Source organism: Ruditapes philippinarum, unplaced genomic scaffold (genome assembly GCF_026571515.1).
Source record: "Ruditapes philippinarum isolate M1 unplaced genomic scaffold, ASM2657151v2 ctg1209_1_1_1_1, whole genome shotgun sequence".
Taxonomy (NCBI): domain Eukaryota; kingdom Metazoa; phylum Mollusca; class Bivalvia; order Venerida; family Veneridae; genus Ruditapes; species Ruditapes philippinarum.
This window is the reverse complement of record NW_026857012.1, coordinates 162585-179491: the sequence shown is the minus strand read 5'-3', so window position 1 is coordinate 179491 and position 16907 is coordinate 162585. Positions and strand designations below refer to the sequence as shown.

Sequence of the window (16907 nt, the reverse complement as noted above, 5' to 3'; positions counted from 1 at the left end):
AAATGGCCAAATAGATCAAAGGAAAAGTCACATAAATACCATTTTGTGAGAATTCTAAACATTACTTTTAAGTTATACACTGGACAAGGAAAAGTAACAAAGGGCAATAACTCTACAAATACTGAAGATGGAGTTATGGTTATTGTACAATGCACTTCCTCTCGTTTCGCTTGGCAATTGTATGAAGTTGTATTGAATTCCAACTACTAGTTTTCAAGTTATGCACTGGACAAAAAAGTAACAAACGGCAATAACTGTAATGAGTCAAATAGAGTTATGCTTCTTCTGCACTGCACTTCATTTCACTGCCCTTGACCATTGTATGAAGTTTCATTGAATTCCAAACATTAATTTTCAAGTTATGCACTGGACATTAAAAAGTAACAAAGGGCAAAAACTCCTAAATGAGTCAAGAAAGAGTTATGGTTTCTGTGCACTGCACTTCCTCTCAATATACTTGACCATTGTATGAAATTGTATTGAATTCCAAATAGTACTTTTCAAGTTATGCTCTGGACAAGAAAAAAGCAAATGGAAAAGTAACAAAGGGCAATAACTCAATAATTACTCTAGACAGAGTTATGGTTCTTATGCACTGCACTTCCTCTTAATGTGCTTGACGATTGTATGAAGTTGTATTAAAATTCCAACTAGTAGTTTTCAAGTTATGCTCCGGACAAGGAAAAGTAACAAAGGGCTATAACTCTGTAATTAGTCAAGTTATGGTTCTTCTGCACTGCACTTCCTCTCAATGTGCTTGATCATTGTATTAAGTTGTATTGAATTCCAACAATTAGTCTTCCAGTTATACTCCGGACAAGGAAAATGCAACGAACGTCTGGACCGACCGAAAGACCAACCAACTGACCACCGGGTGACTCCTTTATACTCCCCCAAACTTTATTTCGGGGGTATAATAAACACATAAGATCATTTTACATAGCTTTCATTTCAGCAATCACATGAAGATTTTTAAAGGTTTTCCATAATGCTGCAATGTTACTTTGTTTTTCTTATTGGAGCTTGATACCTTTGCATGCTGACAAGACATGCTATTGTAAGCTGCTCAAAAAGGTCACTGTAACATCAATCTTGTAAACCACAAATATAAATAGGACTCTTCAAAAATTTTAATTTAAAAAGTCCATTTTATAATATCTGGTTGGGGGAGGAAGGTGATAGGGGATGTTGCAAATGGTATATACCTACCTCTTCACTGTTTAAAGCTGAGGGAACCCAGGAATATCCCTCTCGTAATGTTTGTTCTTTCGTTGACTGTGATTGCGGGTCATCTTCTCTATGCCAGCCCAGTCTGTCTCGAACATTGACAAAGTTCTCATTGTAAATGTCGTGAAGTTCTCTGGGACATCGACAAACTGAGCAAGTACTCCTATAGAAAATTGTATTAAATTTCTAATTCCAACATATTATATGTACATAAAGTTTTTATATATCCAGTAACTTGTAAATGTTTGAAGCAATTGATGTAACATTCAGCAAAAAAGCATTGGGTTATGAAGATCTTTGTTGCTCTGGTTCATACAGATGTTTGCTTGGACTTTTTATGAGATGCACAGAAAAAAAAATGAGAAATTTCTCAAGGTTATAAAGTAGGTACTAGTAGTAGATACAGCTGTGTGAAACAGTTACAGAAATTTAAATCTCGTTGTTTTTAATAGAAACAACATGCTAATTTTGGAAAGCCACGTCTATAAAAAGCTTTAAGCTCCTTGAATTATGTCTGATTTTGCATTCTATACAAGTAAGATTTGAGACTTCCAGACAAATACTTTAATAAAAATATTAAAAAATAATAATGTTTTCTATTAAAGAATAAGATTACAAAATAAATTTGAAATTTTGATACTGCTAAAGCTGGTGTGAAAGGAAATCACATGTTGCATTATGTTTAAACATATTTATCTTCGCTTCTTTGTGTAACAAGTTCTTGCAACTTATTTCATTCATCTACAAGTCATTTTTCTGGAACTATAAACCTTGAGTACTTGTGCAATTTAGTAAACATAGTAGACAGCCAAAAAAGGGCTTTTGCTCACATGTTGTGTTTACTAACAACCCAAGAAACTCAATCAAAGAGGGTCTAATTCTTTTAAACAATTTTGTTTTCATTTCCCTCAAAAAAACTTCTCTCCAATTCATTGTTGTACTGACATGTAATTAAGACCTACCTCCATTCATGCTGCTTGAACCCACTACATTTGTCTTCACATGCCAAACATGGCTGTCCTACATCAACCTCATTTACCACACATTCCTGAAAATATACAAACAAAAATATTATAATATCATAATCTCTCAACATCCTCCCGTGGTGATTGTATGTTTTACATGCATACTGTTCTTAAAATATATTTTATCAATATAACTTATCCTTCACATGAACTGGAAATTCTATAATCAAGAATAAAATTATAAGATGTTTGTGAAACATGACTTTAATAATGCCCCCAAATGACAACCAAAACAAATGTAAGTCATGTAACATGGACTTCTTAAATGTAAATTTTTGTAAATAACATAATGTAACTGTGACAGTGATATTCTGTCTTTTCTGCAATGCAACAGAGATTTAGAGCACATATTAATCTTCATTATAATGCAATAGTTTCCTTAATTGAATGATTTAGACACATTTTATGGCAAACAATATTTCATTGGTTATGATCACTGTGACTTTGACCTTTAACTTGACCTACTTACCTTAAAAAATATTCAAGGTCAACGACAAGCTATGACCAACCAAACCAACCAAATCTAAAGGACTGTAGGCCAAACGTTTGTCGGTCAAACCTATTGTTATTGTGCCCTTTGACTCAAAATCACTTTAAAGGGTCATCTACTAGTCATATGACTAACTTTCACAACAAATCTTAGGCAAAAGCTTTCTCTAGTTATTGGTTAGACTTTGAATGACTAATTGACCTTGACCTAAAGAAGCCCAAACCTATATTCTGCCCATCCTCTCATTATGATTAAAATTGCTGCCAAATAGTTTTAGTTTCTTTCCATCAATTCAGAAGATTAAAACAGACTATTGATTGAATGTGACCTTGACCTTTATAAAGGAGGGCCAATCCTGCACATGGAACATCATCTCATTTCTGCCAAGGGATTTCAATTTTCTTTTATCAGTTTAAAAGATACATATAGCAGACATGAAATTACTTACGGACAGAAAAACAGCCATACACATAACATTATATGCTGAATTTATTTTGGGCATCTTCAAACTTTAGTTCCCATTAAGTTGATGTTTTATGCCTAAGGATTGGATTTTATCTGTACACCTCATCAATGTGGATGCCTACAGTTAGACATCTTGTAAACAAATTATAGAATGAATTAACTTATAAACACAAGCAATAACACCCTCCTATTTTTAGCAAGTAATTTCACTGACTGCATTTTTTATGCTATGAAACTAATACATTTTAAATCACTCCCCCCATTTTTTTAATCATTTTTACAACCCAACAAACAATTTATTTCTCCTCATGCTGCAAGAGATTTTCATTAAGTTTATTAAATGTGGGATGCTCCCACAAAACTATCTATTTGTAAGCATTTAGATAGTAATTCAATTATATAAAATTATAAGCTGTAGAATGTTTTTAGCACTTACAATAATTAACATTTTTAAAAGCTTATACTGTTTATTACAATATATGTATTTTGCACATGGTATGTCGATTTATGCATATGAATGTATATATTTTTTTAATATATATGTGAAAATAACATTTTTTTTCTTAAAATTCACAATGGATAAATGAAATCACTGTTCTCTGTCTTGCAATCCTATAGAATAATATGTGTGACTTGTCTTGCCACCACAAGCATGTGTGTACCTTTTAAGGAGCATATTTTAAATTGAACCTTTCTTGCAACAGCAAGATATAGACTTGTTTAAATATTATGTCCGAATGTCACAAGAAAATTTTCACTGGATCAGCGTTTGCATGCACAAGGTAGAATGTCTATGAGTCCGGGCATTAGATAGCTTAAACCTGGATTTAAAACAACCAAACTACAAAGTAGATTCCTCACATGAAGTAATTTTATAACACTACTGCCCGGCTTTGCATAGGGGTAAATGATTTCAAGTCAAGGAATTTTTGACCACTAAGCTTGACTGGCTTACAACAGTGAAGATTTTAACCTAAATAAGTCAAAATTTACTCACATTCTCTAAATAAGTTAAACAAGAGGGCCATGATGGCCCTAGATCGCTCACCTGAATTATCAAACTCATCCAAACAATTACCTAGACAAGCATTCTGACCAAGTCTCATGACAGGTGAGTCAAAAATGTGACCACTACAGTGTTAACAAGGATTATCCATATTTGAGCAGTGCGACCTAGTTTTTTACCCAGGTGACACATATTCAAACTTGACCTAGAAATCATCAAAACAAACTTTCAGACCAATTTCCAGGATACTTGGATCAAAACAGTAGCAACTAGAGTGTTAACAAGATTTTTCTATTTTTAGCTCCGGTGACCTAGTTTCACATGCGATTTCGAACTCATCCAAGCAATTACCTAGACAAGCATCCTGACCAAGTTTGATGATAATTGAGTCGAAAATGTGACCACTAGAATGTTAACAAGGTTTTTCCATATTTGGGCGGTGTGACCTAGTTTTTCATCCAAGATGACCCATGTTCGATCTTGACTTAGAAATCATCAAAACAAACTTTCAGACCAATTAACAGAATATTTGGATCACAACAGTAGCCACTAGAGTGTTAACAAGATTTTTTATATTTTTAGCTCCTGTTACCTAGTTTTTCATCCGAGATGTCCCATGTTCGATTTATTCCCAGCAATGACCTAGACAAGTTTCCTGACCAAGTTTGATGACAATTGAGTCAAAATTGTGACCACTAGTGTTAACAAGGTTTTTCTATTTTTAGCTCCTGTGACCTAGTTTTTCATCCGAGATGACCCATGTTCGAACTCATCCGAGCTTTCACCTAGACAAGCATCTTGATCAAGTTTGATGATGATTGATGCAAAAATGTGACCGCTAAAGTGTTAACAAGGTTTTTCTATTTTTAGCTCCGGTGACCTACTTTTTCATCCGAGATGACCCATGTTCGAACTCATCCAAGCTATCAACTAGATAAGCATCCTGACCAAGTTTGATGATGATTGATGCAAAAATGTGACCGCTAGAGTGTTAACAAGGTTTTTCTATTTATAGCTCCGGTGACCTAGTTTTTCATCCCAGATGACCCATATTCGAACTCATCCGAGCTATTATCTAAACAAGCATCCTGACAAAGTTTGATGATGATTGGGTCAAAAATGTGACCACTAGAGTGTTCACAAGGTTTTTCTATTTTTAGCACCTGTGACCTAGTTTTTCATCAGAGATGACCCATGTTCGAACTCATCCAAGCAATTGACTAGACAAGCATTCTGACCAAGTTTGATGATGATTGGTTCAAAAATGTGACCACTAGAGTGTTCACAAGGTTTTTCTATTTATAGCTCCTGTGACCTACTTTTTCATCCGAGATGACCCATGTTCAAACTCATCCGAGCTATCACCTAGACAAACATCCTGACCAAGTTTGATGATGATTGGGTCAAAAATGTGACCTCTAGAGTGTTCACAAGGTTTTTCTATTTTTAGCTCTTGTGACCTAGTTTTTCATCCGAGATGACCCATGTTCGAACTCATCCGAGCTTTCAACTAGATAAGCATCCTGACCAAGTTTGATGATGATTGAGGCAAAAATGCTACCGCTAGAGTGTTCACAAGCAATTGTGGACGGCCGGACGGACGACGGACGACGGACATTCACCGATCCTAAAAGCTCACCCTGAGCAAGCTCAGGTGAGCTAAAAAAAAATATTGATGCAACCTTTAGAGATTCTTCTTATATACTCAATTTTTACTGTAACTTTTATAGAAAATAGCCAATAACTAAACTGCATGTTGAAGCTTATTGTTTGTAATAAAGGATTTGAACTCTACAGATCTGTTGATTTAAAGCATTCTACAAACTGTGAGATAATGCAGGAGATTTTCAGATATAATGAATAATTATCTGTCAGAACTTGAAAAATTGAGATAAGATAAATTTGTGTGTGTGGCTTTAATGAAAACTTTCTCTCATTAAGTAATGTTTATACTCATTACATGTGCATTATGTGAACATTAACCTGTAAAAACGTTTCACAATCCATCATAATAATCTGCCTGCATCACTTATTTACTTGAGAAGAATGGATTCCCATCTGTACAGTTTTGAGCAGCTTAATTAGCACATTGTTTTAATGTTTTGAAACACAACAACAAGTTTCTGTTGTTTGGAATGGTAAACAATTTTAATGAACATCATCACAGCTTTTGTTAGACAAACCCCGAAAACAGTCAACAACATTAAATTTTGTCATGAATATAGAACTTAAAGCTATATCCCATATAGATATGTCAACTGACCATGGTCTTTCTAATTGTTGTTGGATGACCAACTACTATTGATCTGACATGATTACAAAGTATGAATCAGATTATCTTGTTAATCCAAACCCAATATTTCATAATTGAAATAATTACATAATCTTTTCGGATTATGACATTAAAGGGTATAATCACTGGTAAAATAAATCATAAAAAGTTTTTGAAAAAAATCTACACTCACATTGTTTTTTTTATAATTATTCTGATATACATATATTATAATAATATGTACATATAATGTGTAATAATATGTAAAAATACAATATTTACAGAGAGTCTTTATGCACAAGAATTACACAACTTTACGTGAGACAAAATCTATCAAAAAAAGCACAAGTCTTGTGTACAATACATGTCAACTTCCGGGGGAAAAAAGAGTGTAACTACATTATGGTCTATCATCATTGTTCTTAGTGGATCTTCTGGAACGAACAGATGCAACATTTTAATATTCACTTTGTAAACCAAACTCTGCCAAAAATGAGATCATCAAAGGTATTATATGTCTAAGATTTTTTTCTTCAGACCAGACATACCACATATGTTCAACGTAGTCAGTTTAAAAGATGAGCAAGAAACATAATAAATGTCAATGTATTCTTTAAACAAGACTTGTATGAGGAGACATGTCTAAATGACAGCACACTCAACTGTTCTCAGAGCTGGATAGTTTACTTAATGCAACAGAGAAAAGGGGGAATAATTCTGCCAAAGTGCTAAGCAGACTTTACTTGCCCCTGATTATCAATTTGAAGTGAATACCTGTCCTGTAATAGTTTAGAAAAAGCCAAATACTTGAAATCAAAAAGGGAAATAATCAGAAGGTTATCTGAATACTAAATCAGTCAAAAAAAGAAATATTAAAATTTGTGCCCAGTTTCTCTGATTTTTTTCTCTTCTTTTTTATTAAATTTTGAACTATTGTAATTTAAATTTATTTTTAAAGTTATATGACTAAGACTTGTCCAACAGTAAACCATCTGGTAAGTCTAAATTACAAGATGCAGGCACAGTACCTGACAGCTCAGTATTATGATGATTATGCAAGACCATCTTTCATCTTTTCTATAATACAACATTGTAAATACAATATTGTCAATTATCAAGAAATTTACAAAATCACAAGATTGCCCTTAGAAGATCCATATCAAAATACTTAAGAGCAAAAAATCGAAAGCCAACAAGTTTGATTCCCCTTCACGTATAATGCTTTGCCAAAAGTCAATTAAAATACAAAAACCCGCCTGTTTTCTGATATGATTCCAGACCTACAGACATGATCATATTATGAAGATATAGTCCAGAATATTAACAGCTAATGCATTAAATATGTTTACATATTTACAGGTATATGTTGTCAGATGCTATATCATATTAAACTTATAACCTATCATTGCCCTTCTGTTTAACTCCTTAAAGCTGCAAGCCACCAGATGAGCCAAAATATTTCAAGAAAATCAATATTGAGAAAAATGTACTAACATTTTAAGAAAGATAAAATATTCAAGATCCAAGGTAAATTTATCACCTTATTTGAGGTTTAAGACTGAGAAAAATGTACTAACATTTTAAGAAAGATAAAAGTATTCAAGATCCAAGGTAAATTTATCACCTTATTTGAGGTTTAAGACTGACTTTTCTGTATTTTATCACCACATTTCTTCTGCGTTACTAATGCAGTAAGGGCTGCATATGTTGACCACTTTTTGGTAACTTTCTTGGATTATAAGTGCCAATTGCAGTATGTAAATTACTTTCTTTATTCAACTCACAATATTTAACTTTTAATTACATTTCTAGAATTTCATGAAAATTGACATGAAACTGGAGGTGTGCTGCTTTAAATCTGTTAAAATATACCTGCTTTCTATTTCGTTATAGGTCCATTATGCGTTAGTAAGCTATTTTAATTTTTGTGTTTCCAAAAGGTTACTCACTGGTCAATTACCTGAACCATTATTTTTTGGCAATAAGTACAATTATAGTGATTTAGTAATTTGTATGAAAGTCAAAATACTACTTTGTTTACATTTCTGCTGCTTTTATGACAAATAATTTCAAATTCAGCACTACTTTCACCAGAAAATAAACATTTTACATGCTGATAACTATTATTTGAATGTTATTAAAGTCATGGTTGCCCTTTCTTAAGATTGAAAAATTTATTTATTATCTGAGGCATAATGTGCCTTTAAAAGTCATTTTGTAGGAGGGGGAGGGATCAGCAGCTCTTGTTTTATATTTCTTTCCCAGTGGATTCAATTATCTTCTTTTTTTTCTACAAAACATCAGTGAAATACACAACAATTAGCTTTCAGTTTTATTTCATTAAATTATAATAATTACATGAATAAGAAATATTAGTGTCTTAAAATGTTCACACTGACATTTCATAGTTTTATATAGCACATTATCACAATAACAACAAAACATTTTCTTCCAGAGACAAAAATCTTACCTCATGACAAGAAATTACAATTGTTGGAATAAAAAACTTCATTGTTTTCTTTCCTTTCCTAAAATTTGATTAGTTTACATAAAAACACAAAAATACCTTAAGAATAAACAATCACTACAAAATAAATTTGATAATTAATTCACCAGTCCTCCAGAATAACTCAATAAGACTTGGCTTTATCTTAATTTGATAACTTACCCTTTATTGTACACCTAACTGTATAATGATTTAGATTGTTTTTAAATCAATATTGACAAACTTTCACCAAACAGAATTGATAAAGTTCAAGTCTGAGTGGACCATAGGGAAATTTATAATGCTTAGTGTTAACATGATTTATATATCTACTGTTTGTTTAATAAATCTGTTAATACCCTCCTCCTTGAAGTCTTACTATACTTAACCCTTGACCTGCTGAATTTCTTAAAGGGACTTGTCCACTTTACATTTTTGGAACTGTCCATTATCAAATTTGGGGATATCAGGATGAAAATTTGACTGGTAAACCTACAAGTATATTGTACAAGCTGGCCTGGCTTTAATTTGATGGCAAAGTCTAAACACTCAGTTCAAGCAGGGTAAGGATTAAGTTATATATGAACTTATATTTTAACTGGACATGACTGTCCTGCATTGAATTTGAAACTGTCCATTGTTGACTTAAGAAATCTTGGTACCAAACAATTTTACACGATAATAAGAAGGCCCGGAATGCGACAAAACTAATTATTACCCCTCACTTTTTTCTTAATGCTAATTTCCCATAGGCCTCTGGGAGTTATTTTTACTGTTAATGCAAGTGTACCACGTGACTAAGAATTTTGTACTGTTACATAGGTAACAGTATTTTTTAACAGTATAAAATCTGGTCACGTGGTCTAATTTCTAAATAAAATGAAATTAAATGGCCGCCATTTTTTTTCTCGATTCATTCTTATTTTCGACATTAAACCCCGATAGGACATCAATTTCTTCTCTGGAGTATCTATGACACCATTAAAATTTAGTAGTTCGCACCCTGGTGTGCTTTTCGTGTATAAAATATCTTTTTGTTGAATAGTCAAAAAGTGAACATCCGTTTTCAACGGAAGTACTTGCAATGTAAATAATTTTGTGACAAACTGGAACATGCAGACAATTTAAGCATGCAACAAAGGATTATTTAACAATTTTAATCAGTGAAACGTTACAGAGATGGTGGACAGACATAGGATATCATCGTTATTTTGTCAAAAACCATGGTAAGAATATTCTGGAAACAGAAGGATCAGATTTCACAGATCATAACCGTGTAAATGGGTTAGTGTTTTGTTTTCTAAATAAAACCTAGCTTATTGTATGTTTATGATTTGTAGATATCATCACTTGCATAAAGAATAAAAGAAAAAGAAAAAACTTCTGAAGTAGGCCTAAAGTACACTTAAAACTTAAAAGGTAAGTATAGTTATTTTTACTCTTGGTTAATTTTTTGTTACAGTTAAATTGAGTTGACAATTTCAAATCATCGCAGTATTTTTGTTCGGGGTAATAAAATAAATAACACATGGGTTTGTGAGTAACAGTAAAAATATCATCTCTCGTAAAATACTGTTACCCTCGGCTACGCCTCGGGTAACAGTATTTTCCTCGGGATGATATTTTTACTGTTACCCACAAACCCATGTGTTATTTATATAATATTGATGTGACAGGAATTCTAAGAAATGAAATATGGCAGTGAAATAAAATTATGATTTTGGTTGCCTGCAGATAGTAATCTATGTAGGTTTAGTAGAAATCCATGCAGGTTTAGTATAAAGGATATTGTGAAACACTGCATTGGGTGAAACAAATCAATTTTTGGGCTTGTTCCTGACACCTACACAGACATCTAGGGGGTCAGTAATTTCAGTGACATTGACCTTGATCACAGGCATCTGGGTAGCAATCCCTAGTTGCGTCTTGTTATGAGCTATACACACACCAAATTTGCTGTTAATAGGTCACAACTAACTCAAGTTATTATGTGGTACTGAATTTCTATGTTTAGCAACAGTGACCTTGACCTTAATCATAGTCATCTGGGTAGTTATCCCGAGTAGGGTCTTGATATAAGCAACCTAATACACATACTATTAGTTTGGTGTCAATAGGTCAAAGGAAGTTATTGAAACCAAAAGTTGATGCTGCCCACCGATTTCAGCATTACAGTAACCAGTTTACGTTAAAAACCTGGTTAAACAAGAGCTGTCAATTGCAACTGACGAATGCCCCCGAAAAGGTTTCTTAAGCATGCAGGTATTATGAAAAGAAAAGAGAATGAAAGTAACTAATTGCTTAATATTGTTCTTGTGAAATGAAGTGCTATTTATAGCAAACTTAACACCTTGGGACAAGGGTCTTGGATGCGACACAACATCTTGATGTGGTAGACATTTATGCCAAGTTATTTTAAAATCCTTCAATGCATGACAATGTTACAGTTTGGAAACTAATGTGTACCTTCAAACTCTTCTTATGAGCATAAGTACCTTCAAACTATTAGTATGACCTTGACCTTGGAAGTTGGAACATGGGTCTTACACACAATATGTCATGTTGATGTGGTAGACATTTGTGCCAACTTATTTTCAAAATCCTTCCATGCATGACAAAGTTATTGTACAGACATAAATCTGTGTGCCTATAATCTCTAATTGTGATAGAGTGAACCTCCAGAATATAAGTGTGACCTTGATCTTTGAAAAGGGATGTGGTTCTTGGATGCGACACAACATTGTCATATGTGATAGACATTTGTGCATAGTTATTTCAAAATCCTTAATGCATGACAAAGTTACAGTCTGGACATGATTGACAGACATCAGCCTTAGCCACGACACATCATCTTGATGTGTTAAACATTTCTGCATAGTTATTTTAAAATCCTTCCATGCATGACAAAGTAACAGTCCGCTCATTAATGTGTATCTTCAAACTCTTCTCGAAAGAATGAGTACCTTCAAACAATAAGTGTGACCTTGACCTTAAAGGTAGGACAGGGGTCTTGATCGTGACATGTTGTCTAAATGTGGTTGACATTTATGCATACTTATCTTAAAATTCTTCAATGCATGACAAAGTTATAGTCCGGACACCAATGTGTGTATCCATAAACTGTAATTGTGATAAAGTGTACTTCAAAATGGTAGTGTGACCTTGACCTTTGAGGTAGATACATGATTCTTGGACGTGACACATCACTTTGATGTGGTAGACATTTATGACAAGCTATTCTAAAATCCTTTGATGCATGACAAAGTTACAGTCCGGACACAAATGTGTGAGCCTATAAACTCTTATTGTGAAAAAGCGAAACTTCAAAATATTATTGTGACCTTGACCTTTGAAGTAGGGATGTGATTCTTGGACGTGACACATCATCATCATGTGGTAGACATTTATGCCAAGTAATAGTAAAATCCTTTGATGCATGACAAAGTTACAGCCTGGACATGATTGTGTGTACTTATTAACTCTAATAGTGATAAAATGAACTTCAAAATTGTAGTGTGACCTTGACCTTTGAGGTAGGGATGTAATTCTTGGACAATACACATCGTCTTGATGTAGTAGACATTTATGCTTAGTTATTTTGAAATTCTTTGATGCATGACAAAGTTACTGTCTGGACATGAATGTGTGTACCTATTAACTCTATTTGTGATAATGTGAAACTTCAAAATGTAAGTGTGACCTTGACCTATGAGGTAGGAATGTGGTTCTTGAACGCTACACATTATCTTGATATGGTATACATTTGTGTCAAGCTATTACAAAATCCTTCAATGTATGACACAGTTACAGTCCGGACACGAATGAAGTGGGGAGGCACAGACAGACAGAATGACAGACAGACAGATGGTGCGATTTTAATATGCCTTCCTTTGGGGGCATCAAAAGATTATTCTGGAAAAATGGGGCAAGAAAATAATCTTAAAATTTGCACACAAGTTACAGGTCCAAACCTATACAAAACGGTACACAACTATTGGAAAAATACTTCAAGTCGTGTCATGATGTCAAAAACCTCAAAAACCTTTAAAGCGCACTTTACAGTAAGAAAAAAATAAAACTACTGAAAATAAACAGTGTCTTATAGCCATTTCAGTTATATTACCATGGTAAATGTGTGTATAACCTTGATCATATATGGTTATTACTATTCCTGGCAGCTGATTACTATCTGACTGTGCCAAAAAATCTTCTATAAATGTACACTTTATGACGTTTATGGCAACTATTATTATCATGTTATGACGGTCTGTAGTAAATCCTCAGTAATTACAAGAAATTGGTCATAATAACATAAATGCAGAATGCTTGACAAAAATTATAATTGTCATCAGTAAAGCATTTTGACAATTTGAAATTCTGTGTCAAAGCCTACAAAATTTTATAAAAGCAATTAATGTTGCTATCATGGTGCATTATCTGAACCATACAAAGATTTAAATTTCTTCACTCAATGTGTATGATTCAGTTATTTGAAGATTTTTTGACTATCAGGGGCCACAACTCAGACTTGGATCAAATGATATGTCAGGCTTGAAAAAACATTATATCTAACCACACTGCATAGTACAACAACAAATACAAATGAAATTTTCAACAGAAAGCATGTGACTAGGCACACCATATCTAAACATTTCAATCAGTAATGTTCATATAAATGAAACAAAATTGACAGCAAACCTTCAAAAGGTTACAATTTAAATAATACTAACTTGAGGGTTTCAAAGATTATGTAAGCTCAAATGCTGGTGCAAAGTATAAGAAATAGTTAATTTAAATATATGATAGAAGGTTAGCCGATGCCTTATATTTTTAAGGTGAAAGTTTTTAAATACATCATGTGTTTGAGCCATAATGAAGTCACAACCATGTTTCCTCATGACTCATCAGTTTAGCTTAATTATCTTGGTAATTTTAGAGATTTTTAAACTTAAAAAATACCGGTGAAAAATATCAGAATTGGTCAATTTAATCATATTCTAGATGGATACAGCAGATGTCAGGTGATAAAGGTGCCTCACAGCCTATCAATCCATGAATCATAGGTTTGAGTCTTAAATGCAGTCACCACTGGGTTTCCTCATATGGCACCAGCACTGGTTTGCTCCAGTTAGTGGACCAGACAATGGTTTAAATAATCTTCAAGCTTTCTCTAAATTCAAGCTTTAAGATACAAATCAAGCTGTAAATTTATCAGGATGAGTGTACATGTATACAGTGTGATACTGAATATATCTCACTCATAATAAAACAAAAATATTTCATTGATTTACATGAAATCAAATTGAATCTTCTTTCCTTTTCTTTTTTTTAAATCATGTAAACTATAAATAACAAGCAATCTATAAGCAATTATCTCTAAAATAAATCATATAAAAATGTTTGTATATAAAGGTATCATGAAAAGCAAGGCTTTTTCAGGTTTTGCTTACAAAATCAGGGATTATTTGATGAAGAGATGAGCACTGGATAAATATTGATAGGAGCTTTGCCAGAATTCTGGAGATATCATGAAAATCTTAATGTTGTTTTACTGTCTATGTTAACAGTGTAAACTTGTATGTATCAAAACATCACTTCAAGCTATGGTATGTGAACTCAGATATAACTCCTTTTTAATGATTTGTTTTCTTCTAACTTCCTTACCTGTTTTTTTTCTTTCTCTCAAACAATAAAATTATCAATCAAAGTGATTGCAGTCAGTACTGAAATGAACTTGCAAACAAATACTTTTCTGTGTCTAGTATAAAATCTCCTCATGTGCATGTCAACTTCTTCACTTCTTCACCAGAGGAGAATACAGACCAAACTGCATACCTACTGGGGTCACAGTTCAATCATAATCTACTCATGTTGCATGCCAATTATTATGTACAGACATTTATTTACAATGAATGTTTGTATCATACAGACATTTAATTATATTTTACATGAAGTTAGGTGCCCTTTAAATTCAGTATCAAGCAAAAATCCCAGCAAGCAATGTTCTGGCCAGCCCATCCCCACATCTCCACATTATAAGTCTATAGCATATATAAAACTAATTAGGAGCCACCTGCTTTAAAAACACTTTCTTGTCACCACTGATTTTTCTCCATAAATACCATGCTTAGAAATCAATGTCACTTAAAGCTATCAAAAAATATTCAAAAGAAAAAAAAATCATAGAAAAGCAATTTGCAATTCTATTTATATATTAATGTGCATATAAACAGCTTTCAAGTTTGATCAAAGTTCAGAATCAAACCAATTTCCAATCCCTAAATAGACATTCTAAAGAAAACAAAAGTTCGCTCTCTGAGTATTCTCATATTTATTAGAACTTTGACTCACAATACACAATGAATCAATAAGTCAACAAGTTTTATAGGGTTCTTAACCCACTCAATTCACATTGCTGTCATTTCCTATAGTCTAATTACAATAAAAAAATCTATGACAGAAATAGCATTTTCATATCTAAAAATCTAATCAAACTCTCTCACCTTTTCTAGTGCCACTTTTGGTCTGTATATCTGACGAGAAACAAATTCCAATGTTTGTCCGTCCCACATTTTTTAATTCTTTTTTAGTTGTTTTTGAAGAAGATGAATTTCATAAAATAATTCATAACGAAAACAATTAGAACACCTCAAAAGAGAGAGAGTACAATATATATTTTTTAGTTCAGAATGTAACATAACCTCTACCCCTGCCGGACTATAATGACTTTATAAACTGCGTAATCTCTGTTTTATTGGAAATCAAAACTACTTCTGTGCAACATCTAATGGTAAACTTCGAAAGATCTTTCCATTATTTAGTAAGATCAATTCACAGTTTTCTAAAATCAAGATCTTTCAGCTCAATCAAATAAAATGCAAACTTTCTTCAAAAAATCTTTTCAATTTAATCAAATTCAAGAATCAAATTTTTTTCCCCCATCATAACAGCAAAAACTTGCGACAAAAACTTATTTTCAATCACAATCCATCTGAAGTGAGTTGACTTATATCCAAAAATGAAAGTTAATCCACACACAAAAAATCATAAATTCAAACTAAAAAGATCAAATGAAAAACCTACTTCCTTAATTTTGACATTGCCAAATTTTATAGGCAGAATTTCCAGGCTTTACAGCCTACAAAATTGCTATCAATCTTAGATCAAGAACTTTGAGAATATTTCTTAGACAAAACACAGATATGGTACATTCAAAATAACCTGTACATTTCATATAGAACAAGAGGTCTACAATTGTCCTATATTGCTCACCAAAATTTAACAAAAAGATCATAATAAGTAAACAAGAGGGCCCTTAAAAGACCTTTGGTCACTCACCTGAGAAACAAAGCTGTAAGTACTCTTATTTTGGTAAATCTTAAAATAAAATAAGCTTACTTCTATCTTAATTATTATGGCCATCATGTTCAGTTTAGAAATATAACATTTTAAAGGCTGCTGTAACTTTAGAGGACATATTGTTCAGCAGAAAGAAACAATTTTCCAAGAACTAACAAAAGTCCTTTTTTTAAAAGCTATTAAAAAGAAAATCATGTTTCAACCTTAATTTTCTATTTTTATAGCTTTGACAGCCATATTGATTAATGGATCAGACACAGTTTATAGTTACAGTAGATCTTCAGTAAGACAAAGCTGAAGGGACTTGCCTTAAAACTTCCACACATCAGGACTTCGATTCATGAATCCGTCTCATTAAAATTTTTATGACAAAATTTCAAGCTATCATTGTTTACCAGTGAGTTACAAAAGGTGTTAACGGAAAGGGTGATTATAAACTAATCCAGCTTAAAGTAAATATATCACATTTGATTATCACCAACACCGTGTCTCCAAACAGGATTTAACTCACTAGAGTATCTCTTGGTGCTTGGAAAAATCATGATCACAAAGTAAAAAAACATCGCTTTTTTTGCCGA

General features: G+C 32.7%; 1 protein-coding gene across 4 annotated transcripts in view; it reads right to left on the bottom strand.

Moving 5' to 3' along the window:
- Positions 1-16907, bottom strand: part of LOC132748455 (prickle planar cell polarity protein 3-A-like) — a 66557-nt gene that overhangs the window by 11984 nt on the left and 37666 nt on the right. For 3 of the 4 annotated variants that reach the window (XM_060738074.1, XM_060738075.1, XM_060738076.1), the window contains 2 exons: positions 2190-2275; positions 1210-1390 (listed from right to left, as the gene is read on the bottom strand). In XM_060738074.1, coding sequence (XP_060594057.1) covers positions 1210-1390; positions 2190-2275 — 267 coding nt within the window. Of the gene's footprint in view, positions 1-1209; positions 1391-2189; positions 2276-15473; positions 16077-16907 lie in introns of those variants that run through there. The other variant, XM_060738077.1, reaches the window with a different exon arrangement.